The 17,527-nt window shown below is 44.2% G+C and overlaps 1 protein-coding gene across 2 annotated transcripts in view; it reads left to right on the top strand.

Annotated features, from left to right (window-relative positions):
- VIT (vitrin) overlaps window positions 1-17,527 on the top strand; it is a 131,599-nt gene that overhangs the window by 78,730 nt on the left and 35,342 nt on the right. For both annotated transcript variants that reach the window (XM_011935979.1, XM_011935978.1), the window contains exons 7-9: window positions 3,000-3,191; window positions 9,712-9,768; window positions 11,027-11,092. In XM_011935979.1, coding sequence (XP_011791369.1) covers window positions 3,000-3,191; window positions 9,712-9,768; window positions 11,027-11,092 — 315 coding nt within the window. The remainder of the gene's footprint in view (window positions 1-2,999; window positions 3,192-9,711; window positions 9,769-11,026; window positions 11,093-17,527) is intronic.

Below are 17,527 nucleotides of genomic sequence, written 5' to 3'. Positions count from 1 at the left end.
AAAGACTGCCCTCAGGATCTTGAGCCTTTCTCTAGTGAATCAATTTTAGCAAAGGCAAACTGAGATAGTCAGCAGCCTTGGGATTACCCAATGGTGTGACAAAAAGATAATTCAGATTTTCAATATATAATAAGTTTTAGGTGGCAAAAAGTGTTCACTATTTGCAAGTAGAAGTTTTATTTTTAGTACATTGCAACTTCATGAATAATTTACAAGTAAAATAGATTTTCAGTTTATGTATGTTTCTTTCCGAATTATTAATTACACCCTATTTCATAAAATATACAAGTGGATTTGTTAAATGGCTTTTCCCTAGATGAAGTAGGTCAAACCTGGGCCTCCATCTCCCTAAAGTGGCATTGATGCCTGGTAGCATTTACCAGAGGGTAAGACAGAGAAGTACTTTGGAGAAATTAGAAACTTCCCTCGTACTTGTTATGAAAGCTCAAACTCTTTAAAATAATGGAAATGTCATAAATCAGGCAGATTCAGTTTTGCCTGAGGATGGCTTGAAGGAGGATGCTGCCAGCTCTTTAGTGATTTGTCTGGCACAAGCTACGGGCAGATTTAAAGGTGACCAACTTAGCAAGAAACAAGGCAATTGCCTGCTCTCTTAAGTCAGTGCTGTGATTCCTGCAGAAGACGGCAGAATCAGGGTGGGGAAATGAGCAGGTGCTGGTGCTGGCGGTGGGTCTAAACACCCCACCACACATTTGTCTGCACCGCTTGTCCAGGACTATGATTCTGGCACTATTTTCCTGGATGTTGTACAATGTCAGAGGGGAAGGTGGATGGTTCCCACCGAGAGAGAAGCACCTTCTTATTTCAGATGTTATCTCCTTTGTTCTGCTGTGCTGTGTAACAAAAATGTATCAACCCTAAGCAGAGTTAAGGACAGAGCTAGGATGCTATGGTAAGCTGAAAAACACCCTGGAAAAGATATCCATGTCCTAATCCCTGGAACCATTGAATGTTTCCTTTTATAAAAAAAAAAGTGGGGAGGCTTTGCTAATGTGATTAAATTAAGGATCCTGAGATGGTGGTGGGGTGGTTATTCTGGATTCCCCAGGTGGGCTCTAAATGCAATCACTGGCATCTTTGTAAAAGGAAGGCAGAGGGAGATTATTTCACATCCATAGAGGAGGAGGTTGTATTAGCTTGTTCTCACACTGCTATGAAGACACTATCCAAGACTGGGTAATTTACAAACAAAGCAGGTTCAGTTGGCTCACAATTCCACATGGCTGAGGAAGCCTCAGGAAATGTACAATCATGGCAGAAGAGGAAGCAGATACGTCTTACATGGCAGCGACGAGAGAGAGAGAGAAAAAAAGAGAGAGAGAGAAAGTGCCTTATAAAACCATCAGAGCTTGTGAGAACTCACTATCACAAAAACAGCATGAGGGACACTGCCCCCACGATCCAATCACCTCCCACCTCGTTCCTCCCTTGACAGGTTGGGATTACAGGGATTACAATTTGAGATGAAATTTGGGTAGGGACACAGAGCCAAACCATATCAGACGTCATGTGAAGACGGAGCAGAGAAACAACTGAGGATGCCGGCCTTGAAAACTAAAGTAGCATGGCCACAAGCCAAGGAATGCCAGCAGTCAGCAGAAACCAGAAGACGCAAGACACAGAGTCTACCCTATAGCCTCCTGAGAAAGCTCAGTGTTGCTGACACCTTGAGTTTGACTCAGTGATGCTGATGTCTGACTTGGGCCTCTAGAACGGTGAGAGAATAAATTTCTGTCATTTTAAGCCACCCAGTTTGTGGTAGTTTGTTACAGCAGCCCTAGCAGCTGATACAGGTGCACAGGGACAGAAGCTGACATGCCCCAATGGGGCCCTGCAGGCACAAGCAACAGTGGGTTGTTCCTTCCCAGGACTGAGGAGCTGTTTACTTTGGGGGCCATTGTGTGTCTCCCTGAGAACCCACGGTTCTCAAGACAAACTCCAATGCCCAGTGGGTAGCCACTTGTCCCCTTGCTCTAAACCTTCAGAGATATTCTCAGAGCACTAACAAACGGAGACTCGCTTTATAGGGAGCCAACTATAGCAGTGTTTAAAAGGAGAGAAGCAATCTAAATCATCACACATGGATGAAGAGCACCATTTGAAAGTAGAATCTAGGCTGAGTACAGTGGCTTGCACCTGTAATCCCAGAGCTTTGGGAGGCTGAGACAGAAGAATTGTTTGAGGCCAGGGGTTCAAGACCAGTCTAGGCAACACAGGAGGACACTTTCTCTACAAAAAACGGAAAACAAACAAAAAAAAATTAAAAATTAGCCGGGTATGGTGGCTTGCACCTGTAGTGCCAGCTACTTGGGAGATTAGATGGACGATCACTGTACCCCAGAAGTTCGAGGCTGCAGTGAGCTATGATTGTGCCACTGCACTCCAGCCTGGGTGACAGAGCAAGATTCCATCTCAAAAAAGAAAAAAAATGTAGAATCTGGATGATCCTTACCATCCAGTTAATTTTGTTATCCTATTTTACAGACAAGGAAAAACTGGGGCCCAGAGGAGTTGACTAGTCATGAACCAACCTAAATTAGAACATCTAGAACGTATTCCCTAAGACTAAGTCATAGTGAAAGCCCCAAATGCACCTTCTGTCTTCTATTCCAAGGCCGATGCTAATCAAAACATCAAAAAACAAAAACAAAAAAAATGTACATAAACCATTGCTAGTGGCGCCAGGCAAATTAATTCAGCAATTAATCATGTTCTGCCTTGTCTATGTTCTATGTTGCTATAGTTTTGACCTGTCATTTATTTCATTGCTATTGAATCTTTGGTTGACTGAGTGATTGCTCTGAGGGCATACATTCTTTCAGGCAAGAAATGTGGCTGTTACCTGGGTTTCACACTTCACCGTGGCTAGCACAGCTCTGTGCTCATAGCTAGTGTTCAATCAACATTTATTTTATTTCTAGTTCTATAAGAGCCTACAGATTATTTTGTAGGGCTGGTATAATTCCATTTTCTTACAGGTGAGACCACAAAAGCCCATCAGAGGCCACCCATTCCAGCGACAACTGCACAGCCGGTCACTCTGATGCAGCTTCTGGCTGTCACTGTAGCTGTGGCCACCCCCACCATCTTGCCAAGGCCATCCCCTTCTGCTGCTTCTACCACCAGCATCCCCAGACCAGAGCCTGTGGGCCAGAGGAGCCAGGAGATGGGTCAGTAGGTAGACCACGTGTTGTTTTGTGCTAGGGAAATGGGAAATTGGGCTTTCAGAGTAACAGCTCTGTCTGAGCATCTGTTGGGCTGGGTGAATGGGGAGCACTGAAGAACTGGGCCAGGGGTATGTGATTGTGTCCACCTCCTAGATTCAAGGGAGGATATCGATTCAAAAATAGGACTGCTGTCACTGCGCTTCTGTAGATAGAATACTTTCCCATTGCAAAATCCTCATTTCTCCAAAAGCTCAGTTGAAGGGATGGTAGATTTCTATGTAAACATTGTTGGGTTTTTTGTTGTTGTTGTTATTGGTTTTTAAGTGACAAATGGTATAGACTTGGAAGTCTTCAAATATTAAAAGCAAACAAAACCAAAACCAAAGGAATCCCTTTAGGAAAAGTCAGATAGCTAACATTTTTATTCCTTTTCTAATGACTTTTTATCTTACTACTTTTACCCATTGCTCAAATCATGCTGAAGGTTTTATCAAGATCCAGTTTATGGACTTCATCTCATACTACATCAAATAGGGCCTAAAGAGCCCATCTGATCATCTGATCTCGTTTCTGCACAGACTTATATCTACACCATCCTAAGTTAATAAGCATCTATCTCACTTCTAGAACTTTTCTAGCAAGGGGGTGAAAACTTCTGCAGCTGGAGCTCCACTATTGTCCTAGCAATGTTTTCTGAATATTTCCCACCTGGTGCCACTTTTTCCTTCCAGGAGGAAGTGCTTAGGACTTGTTCTTTTCAGGCTCACCTCCAGCTTCCAGTCACTACTGCCACATAGAATGACCCTTCCCGCCTTCCTGCTCCCAAAGCAGAGGCCAGCTACTTACCTATCCATCTTTTTATTTTAAAAATGCAAATCAGGCTGGGCGCAGTGGCTTATGCCTGTAATCCCAGCACTTTGGGAGGCTGAGGCAGGCAGCTTGAGACCTGGGGTTCAAGACCAGCCTGGCTAACAGGGTGAAACCCCATCTCTACTAAAAATGCAAATATTAGCTAGGTGTGGTGGCACATACCTATAGTCCCAGCTACTCGGGAGGCTGAGGCTGGAGAGTCGCTTGAACCTGGGAGGCGGAGGTTGCAGTGAGCTGAGATCGCACCACTGCACTCCACCCTGGGTGACAGAGAGAGACTCCGTTTCAATAAATAAATCAATGAAAATGCAAATCAGCTCTTTGAATGTGCTAGACCGTTTTCTGAACACCTTACAAATATTAGCCTATTGAATCCTCCATAACAACCCTGTGATTTATGGAAGTAGATTTATGACTTCCAATTTGAATAATCCATTGTATTGATGAGGAAACCAAGGAGTAAGGCAGTGAGGAAACTGGTTTCAGCCTATACAGCTGGGAAGTGGCAGAGCTGGAATTCAAACTCCAGCAGCCTGGCTCTCCTTTTCCTTGCAGGGGAGCATCCCTGCCAAAAATGAACACCCCAGGCCCAGGCAGATCACATCTTGGCATGATTGCTGTGGCAAAATTAGAAGGTGCTCAGTACAGCCAACTTCTTCTTGAATAAATAATAAATAACACAATGCATGTAGTACATATATTCCATGTACCAGACATACTGCATATATTATTTAATCTTCTCAATAACTTTTTGAAATAGGAGTTATTATTATGCCATTTTATGGACGACTCATTGAAGAAGCTATGATATAAAGTCCCAAAATAAGAATACCGCAAAAAGAATTTTTGAACTTCTGAAATATATCAAACACTCCTCCACCATTCTGTTCCTGTTTAACTCAGGATATTAACACAGGTAGAGAATACTTGATAGCAAAAGAGAAACAGGAAGGACGCTGGATGGAAGGGTTCACAGGGGTTCTGTAGCCAGAAGTTCTCCTTTCTAAAGTTTCAGGCTCTTGACTTCAGATGCCTTGATTCTTTCAAAGACTTTTGAGTATCTGAGTAAATTGTTTGCTCCTGTTTTCTCCTTAGAGGACTTTAAATTCTTACATAACACATATAACTAAACATGTGGCGTATTTATTTGGCTACGCTGGGAGCTTGGAAATCTGTTGCAAGTTGGGCTCTGCTTGTGGAAAACCTAAGAAACTTGAAGTAGTGGCTCCTAAGCTGGCAAAGCTTAATTATTCCTGGCTTGGGAACAGCAGCTTTGGACAACAGCCTCCCAGCCCATCAGTGTCCTTCTTCATCCTTGTCCAGCGCCCACTTCCATGCTGACCCACAGACTGCTAGACAAACACTCGGAGCAAGCAGGCCATGCAGCATGTACCACAATTGCTAGGATAGGAGCCAGACTGGGGAAGGGGGAGAGCTTTTTAAAAGTTGTATTGTCTACTCAAAGGAGTTTCTGAAGGCCTAAAAAGAAGTGAAAATTAATATTTAATTGCTTATGTCTTTTTAAAATAAAAGTATTCATGAGATACTTTCCAGAAACCATACAATTCACTCATGTAAAGTACAATTCAATGGTTTGTTGTATAATCATAGGGTTGTGTGACCATCACCACCATCAATTCTAGAACATTTTCATCCCCCAAAAGAAATCCTGTGCCAATAAACAGTTACTCTTCATTTCCCCTAACCACTCCTCTCCAGCACTAAGTAACCAACTGATTTTCATGAATGCCTATCTTAATGTATGGCTATAGATATTTGCTGTGATATTTCAGCCCAACTATATTAAACAATATTTAGATAACTCATGTTTTTCCTTCAAATGGGCTGAAAATTAGAAAGCAAATCTCCTTATACTGTGACAAACAAGTGAGTTGTTGTTATTGCACTTATTAAAGATTTTTCCTCTTATATGTGTGACTGTAGGCGCAAGGTTCTAGAACTGGTTGTGGACAGGGTGTTCAAGCAAAACCTAATTCACTTATTCATTCAACAAATGTTTTACTGAATGCCCACTCTGTGTTAGGCACTGTTCTAAATCTGGGCTACATCAATGAACACATCCCATCGTGATCCCTGCAGCAAGTTGCTTCAGCTTAGGACACCTGAAGAGTACGTAGCCAAAACAGGAGCTACCTGCGTTTGGGGTCTGTAACTCATTTGTATTCCACAATGGGATCAAGATCTGCCTCTGAGACAGGACATGGGAACTTGGAGAGGGCTCAAGGGAGAGTGGAAAGTACAGCAGGAAGAGACAGGGGCTCTCCCAGCCCATGCAGAGGAGCTGATGCAGATGGAAGGTGGGGCTGTTCACCAAGCCAGCATCATGGCCCCTTAACTGACCCATGAATGTGCAAACCAACAAGACAGAAGGGAGTGAGTCAAGGCTGGGGGTAAGGAAGCCAAAAGCCAGAGCAATAGAGACTTCTTACAGGTGCAGGAAGGAGGCTGTTCTTCATGGGTAAGGCCAAGGACAATGGCATCCCTGGGGACAGAGGGGGAAGCTGGGAGAGCCAGATCTCTAGATATGCTTAGGGAAGAGTGCTGGAAAAAACGGAAAATCCCTCCAGGTTCAGCTATAGGTCTGGCTGAATCTACCACAGGTTAAGGAGGTGGAGTGGCTGTGCCTTCCATTGTTTTCTTAATCAAGTTTATTTCAAGACGTGCCATGGTTGCCTCAGCTGAGCTAGCACTGAACTTGTCCACAAACAATGGTAGACCAGGGAGGGGAGAAGAGCGCCGCCTAGTGGCAGGGAATAGCGATGACTGTGATCCCTCACCTTTCTACCCTGGGCTCCACCTTCTGACCAAGGGCCGCTAAGGGGGAGAAAGTGAAATTTGAGACAGGAAGAGAGGCCAGCATCTATCATTGCCCATTCCTTCCACATACAGTTTCCCTTACCAACACTTATCTCACCAGTGAACGCTTATCTTCCTTAAGGTATCTGGAGAAGGCTTTTCTTAAAATCCAGTCTTACAAATAGTAAGACAAATATTCCAAAAGAAAGATGGGGAAAGGTCATAACCAGGCAAGCCACAGTAGAACAACTACAAATGGCCAATAAAAAAATTGTTATAAAGATATTCGGCTTTGCCGGGCCCGGTGACTCACGCCTGTAATCCCAGCACTTTGGGAGGCCGAGGCGGGCGGATCACGAGGTCAGGAGTTCAAGACCAGTCTGGCCAAGATGGTGAAACTTCATCTCTACTAAAAATACAAAAATTAGCCAGAGGCGGTGGCATGCGCCTATAATCCCGGCTACTCAGGAGGCTGAGGCAGGAGAAACCCTTGAACCTGGGCAGCAGAGGTTGCAGTGAGCTGAGATCGTGCCACTGCACTCCAGCCTGGGTGATAGAGTGAGACTTTACCAAAAAAGAAAAGTTCGGCTTCACCAGGAATCAAGTAAGTACAAATTAAACAACAAAATATCATTTCTCACCAACTCTCATTGGAAATTGATAATACACAGTTTGGGTGACAGTGTGGAGAAATGATTCAGAATTCACACTTCCAGGAATATACCCTAACGTAATTATCAACCAAGGGTGAGAAGAAGCATGAACACAGATGCTGTTCATCATTTTTTAAAGGAGATGATTTAATTGTTTATCACTAGAAGAACGGTTAAAGAAGTTACTATACAGGTAGTAAAGTGTTGAGAAATATGTGTGTTTAGTGCCACGAGAGAATTGGCCTGGGGCAGATCATTCAGTCAAAGAAGCAGCCTACAAAACAGCATGGGAACCAGTCTCACTTTTGCAACTGTGTGTTATACACGAGAGCATGTACATCCCGCAGAAAAAGGGATACAACTCTGTATACCAGAAGTGTATACCAGTAACTGCTGGCTAGAGGATAAAAGGTGATTGCTTGTTATGCATAGTATATCATCTTATTTTTACAGTAAGCCTATGTTATCTGTAAAATTAAACAGAAAATAAGGCTGCTTTGAGGCTGGGCGTGGTGGTTCATGCCTCCCTAATTCCAACACTTTGGGAGGCCGAGGCAGGACGGTCACTTGAGGCCAGGAATTCAATACCAGCCTGGGCAACAGACCAAGACCCCCGTCTCTACAAAAATTAAAAAAAAAAAAAACAACTTTCGTGGCTCACACCTGTAATCCCAACACTTTAGGAGGCGAAGGCAGGCAGATCACCTGAGGTCAGGAGTTCAAGACCAGCCTGACTGACATGGAGAAAACCCATCTGTACTAAAAATACAAAATTAGCTGAGTGTTGTGGCACATGCTTGTAATCCCAGCTACTCAGGAGGCTGAGGCAGGAGAATCACTTGAACCTGGAAGGCAGAGGTTGTGGGGAACTGAGATCGTGCCATTGCACTCTAGCCTGGGCAACAAGAGCAAAACTCTGTCTCAAAAACAAAAAACAAAACAAAACAAAAACATAGCGGAGCATGGCGATGTGCACTTGTAGTCTCAGCTACTCAGGAGGCTGAGGCAGGAGGATCACTGGAGCCCAGGAGTTCAAGGCTGCAGTGAGCTATGATCACACCACTGTACCCCAGCCTGCGGGACAGAGTGAGAGCCTGACTGAAAATAAAAAACAAACAAACAAACAAAAACCTACTTTGAGTTTGTGTCAAATAATTGGAACAAAGACAAAAAGAATCAAAAGCTGGTTTTGGATAGATCAGGTTCTAAGACAAATTGATAGTTTTTTCCATGCTCTCTTGCTCTTCCCCTCCTTGACATTTGGTTCTTTCCCTCAGCTGGGTTTTACGTGCCCCTCTTCTCCCTCCAAAGGCTTTGCATTTCTCTTAACAGAATGCTTTATCTCCCTTCTCCCTTTTAAAACCTTGCTTTAGAGAAATTGCTCAATAAATAATGAATGTGGAAGTGTGTTTCCTTCACTCAGAGTAATTAAGGATAACCCATTGTGTACCTCTAAAAATGACGGAAAGCTAATGCTATTTGCATCAATACCATGTTAACGCAGCTTAAGCAAATTGCTGAATGTTAAGTGACATTTCCATTGAAGGATTACTTCAACCTCCCCATGAGTGGCACAGTTGAGAATTATTGTCAGAATAATGAAGTGTACAGAAATATGGCATTTGACTAAAAGATACTTTGATAGTTGTGAAATACAAAGGTTATTATTGCCTGTAGTTTTTAGTTTGTGTTTTAAGTTAAATACTCTTTTTTCTTTTTCTTTTTTTCTATTTGAATTCCTCTTCCAAGGCAGGTTCAGACTGCCAAAATATAGAGCTTCACCTTGTTTCCGACCTTGGTAATGTTTTGCTAGGTTGGATCATGGAAAGAATGGGAACAGTTAGGTTAAAATTTATTGGCCGGTCGCGGTGGCTCATGCCTTGGGAGGCTGAGGCAGGCAGATCACTCAAGGTCAGGAGTTCGAGACCAGCTTGGCCAACATGGTAAAACTCCATCTCTACTAAAAATACAAAACATTAGTCGAGCCTGGTGGTACGCACCTGTAACCCCAGCAACTCAGGAGGCTGAGGTGGGAGAATCGCTTGAACCTGGAGGTTGCAGTGAGCTAAGATTGTGCTGCTGCACTCCGGCTCTGGGCATAGAGTGGGACTCTGACTCAAAAATAAGTTAATTAATTAAAATAAAATAAAATTCATGCTCTGACCAGTCAAATGTTCTTACAGATCTCTGGTCTGCTACCACCTACACAAGCAGCCAAAACAGGCCTGGAGCTGATCCAGGTAAGACCCTAAACTCCCTTTCCAGCCACTGATGAAAGTTAAGCTTGTTTACATGGGGTTCCTCTCCACATCTTTGCCATTTAATTTAGATTTGGACAGGGACTATTAAACCACTTAGGTCAACAGAAGATATAGCTCAAAGGTCCAAATTATAAGAAAACATGTAAGGAAGTGGTTAAGTAAGCAAAGCCCTGATCCACTCTCCGTTCCCTTGAGGTGATTCTGTAGAGGTTGTGAAAGGAATGTCTCAGGATTCAGTAACTGGGCTCTTACAGACCTGAAAAGGGACACTCTCTGGGACTTATTTTTGAGGAACTACGGTAAAACACTGAGGGAAATTTGTATCATCTCCCAGGCAAGAGCCTTTTTTTTCTCTTTTTTGCCTGAGTAATTCTATGCCACTGGGGATAGAAATACATTCTCTCCCACCCGCCTCCACCCCGGAGTTCACCTATGAATTCTGAAATGCCCCTGGCTGTCTTCATTTCTGTATGCCCCTTAATGGTTTGGCTGCAGAACTAGGAATCCAGCAAATTCTCTTCTCTGCAGCACTGTAAAGGCCCACAGAGATTAGAAGGGAAAATCTAGCAGGGTTTGATGGTTTCCACAAACTCTACTCACGGCCCAGTCTATGAGCTGATACACTTGGTGGAAGTATACCATTCCCTCTGAAGCCACAGGGCACTAGGACCAGAAGGACCTACAATCGGGGGGGGGGGGGGGGGGGGAGGGATTGCATTGGGAGTTATACCTGATATAAATGACGAATGGGGGGGGTGTTCAGGTCTTCCCCCTGCTGGGGGATACTTGTCCACTCTCCACATGTTCTTAGAAACTGTAGGTTCTGTTTTACTTGCTACTGGATAGGAACAAGGGCCCCATGGGCTCCTCTGGTCAGGGTGAGCAGCTTCTATGAGCTTCACAATTGCACCTTTGCCAACGCACATGCTGTTTTCCTGGACAAAAAGGCTTGAGAATCAGAACACTGGCCAGGGCAAGGACTCCAAGGCCATCTTAGGCCTCCACAGACTCGTGGGACTCTTCAGGAGGAGAAGTCATGGGGCACTGTTTCCTCCTGTCCCCTTGGCCAAGATTTTTGCCTCCTCTGCAACCCCCAAAAGTACAGCCAGGCACAGAGAGCTCGGCTGACTTCCAAGGAAACTCTGAACTAAGGTAATTTTCACCAAGGGACAAAATAAGGAAAGAAAGCAGCCTGCTGGCTGTGTGTACATCAGCTGACCCTGTGTAATCCCCTCAGGTATCCAAAGGCAAGATCCTTCAGGAGCTGCCTTCCAGAAACCTATTAGAGCGGATGTCGGCCTGGGTAAGTTGCCCACTGCTTACCATCCCTGCTCCCTGGGAATTTGCTCTGTGGCACTTTGCAAACAGGAGAACTTCCCCCACACACTTGCTCTTGGCCTCTGCAGCTCAACTTCAGGTCACCAGACTTTGGGGGCATGCTGAGATATTTAACCTTGAGAAAATGTCTCTTTGATTGATCGGTTCTCAGTGCGTCAAAGAGAAGATCTTTGTCAACAACGACACCCAAGGGCTGTCATTACTTTGTGTCCCCTCAAGAGATTCCCCCACTAAGCAGTCTCTGCACCACTCTGCACCTACCAGGCCCATCCTCAGACTGGCCTCCAGGATAAAGCACGAATACCCAAACACAGCACGTAGTTGGGATATGGCATGGGGGATGGTTGGCAAGGAGGCGCATTACCTGATTTGCATCTTCGATTTTTTACTGCCTGACAATGTTGGGTTTGTTTCAAGGCTGTATTCTGCTGCATGCGTTTGGCCTCATTCCCTTTTTCTGAGTTTACCGTCCTCCAGTTCTACAGCTCTGGGATTCTCTGTTTCTCCTCCATTCTCCTTTATGCTCCCAATAATGCCACTCTGTCTCGACCCACACGGATGTTCCTAGCTTCCTTTTTACCTTCAAATCCTACCCAATTTCTGCTGCTTCTCTCTTCACCATCAACCCTGCAACTTTGCTCTGAGTGCCTCAGAGCCTCCCATGAACTCTCGGAGTCTTCCTGACTTAAAGGACTCCCGCAACACCCTCTAGGTGCTCAGACCTAGACTAGTTAGGAAGCCCCATTATGGCTCCTGCAGGGGGAGGAAGCCATTTGCATACCCTGAGTAAAGGCATGTAGGAACATTTGGAGTTCTTAGATATCCTTCGACCAGCTCTCATCTCAGATGCAGTCATGTATACAAGGCAAGCTGCCCAGTTCCTCAGCTATAAAATTGTCAGATTATGGAATTGGAAAGAATTGTATAAAGTACATCTGGTCTAACTTCTCACCTAAAAATGAATCACTTATGGTGTGCCAGATAGAGGCCTTTACCCTATACTTCACGTAGTAGGGAATTCCCAGCCCCTTCATTTGGTGGGAGAAACTGTTAGACGTAACTATCCAGAACTTCAGTTCCTCGTTACTAATTTGTCTAAGGCAGTGGTTCTCAAAGTGTGGTCCAAAGACCCTGCTTTCAGAGATCCTGTGACATCTTCCCTTCTCTGACTACATGTCATTGTGAGGACAGATTTTCTCCACATATTTCAACAAAAACAACATATCACAACTGACTGCAGGAGCTGATAACAGACTCCAGCTATCTTCTATTACGATAGACATTGGAGACATTTGCCACTCTTCTCACCGAACCCTTGGTTTTAGAAAACAGTTATTTTTCATTAAAAATTAACACTTACGTTAAAATATAATAATTATATTGTCACTTTGAAGTAAATTAATAGTTAGGCAGGGTGCGGTGGTTCACACCTGTAATCCCAGCACTTTGGGAGGCCAAGGCGAGTGGATCATTTGAGGTCAAGAGTTCGAGACTAGTTTGGTCCACATGGTGAGAATCTGCCTCTACTAAAAATACAAAAATTAGCCGGTGGTGTGCGCCTGTAATCCCAGTTACTCAGGAGGCTGAGGCAGGAGAATTACTTAAACCTGGGAGGCAGAGGATGCAGTAAGCTGAGATGGCACCACTGCACTCCAGCCTAGGCCAGAGGGAGACTCCGTCTCAAAAAAAAAAAAAAAATGAAATAATAAAATAAAATAAGTGAAAATAAAGTAAATTAGTAGTTGAATAAATTGCCAGTTAGTATTCCGTTTCAAATGAGAAAATACATAGTTGTAATTTCTAAATGATAAAAATTAATAGCTATAACTCATACCAACTAAGGGTCTTTGGGGTCTTTGACAATTTTTTAGAACATAAAAAGGCTGAGAACCTTTGAGAGTGTCTCAAATTCGAGGGCCTTTCAAATACATGAAGCCAGACTTCATGTCTTTTTTTATATCTCATCTTTTCCAGGATATTTCTTTAATCCCTCCAATAGGTCTTTCCATGACTTGACAGTACAGCCTCTAACTATGCTGTAGACTATTAATAATTCATACACCAGGGCACCCCAAACACAATGTTGCCTGGGTAGTGTGCCAGGCAATTGCCTCTGTAGTCCTAAATACTCTGCTTCCACTAAAACATCCCAAGTTCCATTTGGAGTAAGCCTTGTCTCACCATTGGCTCATCCCCTACTGAGCTTGCAATACCTAAAGCCCAGGCTGGAGTGCAGTGGCACAATCTCGGCTCACTGCAAGCTCCACCTCCCAAGTTCACACCATTCTCCTGCTTCAGCCTCCTAAGTAGCTGGGACCACAGACACCCACCACCATGCCCAGCTAATTTTTTTTATATTTGGTAGAGATGGGGTTTCACTGTGTTAGCCAGGATGGTCTCGATCTCCTGACCTCATGATCAGGACTTTTTATCATATACCTACGTAGAAACAGATCACCTCAATCCTGCCTAGGTACAATCGAGTTTTTGAAGCCCACATTGGAAAAATCACCTATCTCTATCAAATCCTTCCTTCGTTTAGTCGGCTGCAGTCTTCCTGAGTATTAGTTCTGTCATTTAATGTGTTAACATCCTTGTAATCTTTGTGTCATCTGAAAAATGGATAAACATGCCACCTGTCTCCATTCCCGTTACTGATAAAAATATATCATGTGGGGCAACCGAATCCTGCGGTCTGCACTAAACACCTCCTTTGTGTTTAGATCAACCCAGACACAAGCAGCTACATGTGGACCTGATGATGTTGTCATCCTCCTTTCTACAGGACACCAGGTGTACGACCCATGAGTGATGCCTGCCACCCTCTCCCACGGTGCCTTCAGCCACAGATAGAAATTCATGTACCCCTCCTCCTGCATTTAAGCTGAAGCTCTCAGGAAGGGGACCTGTTATTTAATTTTTAAAAATATTTATTGAGCATATTATATGTCAGATACTCTGCTGTACATTAGAACTGTAAACATGAATCAAATATTTTCAAATTCTAGAATTACGCTGCTGGGGCTTTTGCCTTCACAGGTCCCACACTCTCCCGCTTCAGAGTCATCAGCAATGCCACTGCCTCGTAAGCACTGGGTCTCCCACTGCCAGCCTTTACCCCTCCTACCAGGGTTCTGGGAGTTGGGGCAGTCTACTCCTGCTGTACGGAGGAGGTGGGGGTGATGGACTCCTGATAATTCAAGTTAAAACCCGGTGGCTTTTCCTCGGAACCATCCTTACACTGGTTGGCTTCGTACCATGAGCTATGTTTGAGTCAAAGAAGCTTCACTGGTCTGGAAACCTAACAATAGAGTTAATGTTGTTTCCAAGAGAAAAGGCTGCCAGGTCTCCCAAAAAATACCCCACACCGAGCCTTGGATGGTAGCCCATTTATAAACCTGGGACTGTCGATGCTTTGTTGACATGATGGCTTATGCCCAGGACCCCAGACTGTCCTCAGCCTTCTCTGAGAGTCCTTGTGCGATGCGCTACCAGCATGGCAAAACCCTGGGCACAGCTGCAACACCCCACCCTCTTAGTGCCCCCCACTTCAGTACAGCAAGAATCTGCTCTCCAGCGAATGTGCAGCTCTTGGGACGTGAAGCCAGGTGAAGAGAAGGGAAGCCTAGAGATTCTGCTGGTCCAGATGCCCGCTGCCTCTCAGAGCCGCTTCCTCCTCAAAACTACACCCCAGGGGAGCCACTGGGAAGAAACCAGGGAGCTGAAGGGCCCCTTGGGCTTCTGTCTTACAAAATTGGAGAGCCCGAAGGGCCATGTTTGCAGCCCCTGCTTGGGTCCTATGTTGGTGACTTCTAGATGTACAGGGAACAGAAGGAGCTGGAACCAGAACCAAGATTATACCACAGTCTTAGGAGCAGGGATGGTTCTGGGCCCTTTTGAAGACTTGACTACATTAGCATGAGTTGCAGGTGGCTGGGCCAGGCCCAGCTCTTCAGTGGCCTAACCAAGTACCCTGAGATGCTGAAGCGATGATGACTCCTCCTCGTGTGTGATAAACAGATGGTGGTTAAGGGTAGGCTTTGGAGCCTGCCTGCCTGGGCTTAAAGTTCTGTTCTGCCGCTCCCTGTGAATGTCCTTACCTGTAAAATGGGATCATAGCTGCAGCTAAGTCACTGGATGATTGTGACTTAACACATAGAAAGTGCTCAGTCAATGCCTGACACTAAGCAAGCTCTCCATAAACACCAATGGCTTCTATATTTTTACCCCAGAAATCATTCAGAACCAATACACCTTTTTTTTTTTTTTAATTTCCAACTTGCATCTGAAGTTCAGGGGTACAAATATGCAGGTTTGTTACATAAGTAAATGTGTGCCATGGTGGTTTGCCATACAGATCATCCCATCACCTAGGTATTAAACCCAGTATCCATTAGTTATTCTTCCTGATGCTCTCCCTCCCTCCCAACCCTCCAACAGGCCCCAGCATGTGCTGTTCCCCACCATGTGTCCATGTGTTCTCATCATTCAGCTCCGACTTGTGAGAACATGCAGTATTAGAACCAACACTCCTTTTAGACATGACTGTATCTATGAGATGACCAAGCAAGAATTGTCACAAAAACACAAAAATAATTCCCTGCTTTTCTAAGAGTGACTTACACTTTTCAGAGTGATTTTATACACATTTACCTCCTTCGAGTCTCCTCCATGTGACAGTGCAGGGAAAGTCTTTATGACGGCCCTACACTGGAAAAAACTGGAGGCGAACCGGAAAGAAGGTAAGTGAGCTCCCCAGGCTCCCAGTTGGTCTCTGGCAGACCCAGGATGGGCTTCTGACGTCTTTTTTCTTGATACCACCCTGTTCCTCCTTGACGCCAGAATACAAATGTTCTCACAAATTTACTTTTCATTACTACTGAGTCCAAAAACCACCAAGTCTCAGCTGTCCAAATATTTTTCAGCCTTTGGCTTTTGGATGAATGTAATTTGGTTCAAACTTGTCCCAAACTAACTGAAAGTGGCGTTAATATAAGGACAGGCTTCTAAGACAGGAGCAAGAGGCTTGGAAATCCCTGATGTTGGGGGACTGTTTATCTCCTGATAAAGTAGTAGAGCACCCAGCATCCTAATCTTCCTGACATTCAAGAGTGCATCGGAAAAAAGAAAAAGAAAGCAAGCCTTGGGCAAAAACTGAGAGAAGCCTGCAGCACCTTTTTTTCGGAAAAGGGTAAAGTGCATATTTTCACCAGTAGGTGGCGATAAAGTAATAAGGCTAAAGAAGCAGAACGTTCTTGATCAGAATGTTTAAGCATTTCATAAATATTTTGAATGTGGAGACTATCCTGCCCAATCTGCTTATATTACTTACAAAGAAACTAAGGCTCACAAAGGGTTTGTGATTAGCTGAAGGTCACACACCTGGTTAATGACTGAACTAGATTAAACTCAGGTCTCACCATTAAACCAGAATATGTGAGAACAGATTGCCTTTCAAAACTGCCTGGCATCTTCATCACATAAAGAAAAATATCACCTTTTTTCAGTGTGTTAGTAATTTCAGCTGGCAGAAAAGCTGATAGCCTTTAAGAAATAAAAAGCTGATCATGCTCTCAACTTTCTGATCTAAGATAGAGAAGGAGAGAGGGATGGAGGGAAGGAAGGAGGAAGGGAGGGGAGACATGGAAAAGAGAGGAAAGGAGGGAGAGAAGCAGAAAGAAATGGAAACAGCCATTTCTGTGTTATAAGGCTTCCTGACACATTTCTGCTGCCCCTGAGCCCCTCTCAGCCATGATTTTCCAAAAAAGATCAGAGATTATTGGGTAAGACTTTCCCCCTCCCCTCCACCCTTTCTACTTCATCAGCACCAGTTTGTGATGAAGGCCATTAAACATCTTACTGCATATAGGTCCGGGTGCTACTTTCCTTTATTCTGTTTGAGTCACACACCGAGAAGCAGAATCTCAGGAAATAAGCAGATTGCCTATTCCCTGAAAGGGCCATATTTGTTCTGTGTAGTTCCAAGGGAATTCAAACAGGTGGGACAAATGTACCTAGAACGATATTATGCACATAGTGAGTGCTTAATAAGTGTGGACGTATGGATAGATGGGAAAGGATTTAGGACAAAAGATTCAGTCTCAATAGTGCAAGAAGGAATCTACTACTTTGGTTGAATATATAGTGAATCCTCTCTCTCTGGAGGTATTCAAGCACTAGCCAGCCACTCGCAGGCCAGGGATGTTGTAAAAACAGGTTGGGAGATGGTTTGGAATGGATGAACTTTTAGTTCCTTTTGAATCCGAGGATTCCCATTATTCCAAGATTCTTGGTGCATAATGAAAAAGAAACTGGTAAAGATGTTTATGACTTTGACCTTAAGAGCTTCAGATTTTAAAAAATCATACAGATTTCAGGTTGCTTCATCCAAAATTCTGGC

The sequence above is a fragment of the Colobus angolensis genome, unplaced genomic scaffold (genome assembly GCF_000951035.1).
Source record: "Colobus angolensis palliatus isolate OR3802 unplaced genomic scaffold, Cang.pa_1.0 Scaffold15, whole genome shotgun sequence".
Classification (NCBI taxonomy): Eukaryota; Metazoa; Chordata; class Mammalia; order Primates; family Cercopithecidae; genus Colobus; species Colobus angolensis.
This window is presented reverse-complemented; position numbering and strand designations above follow the sequence as displayed.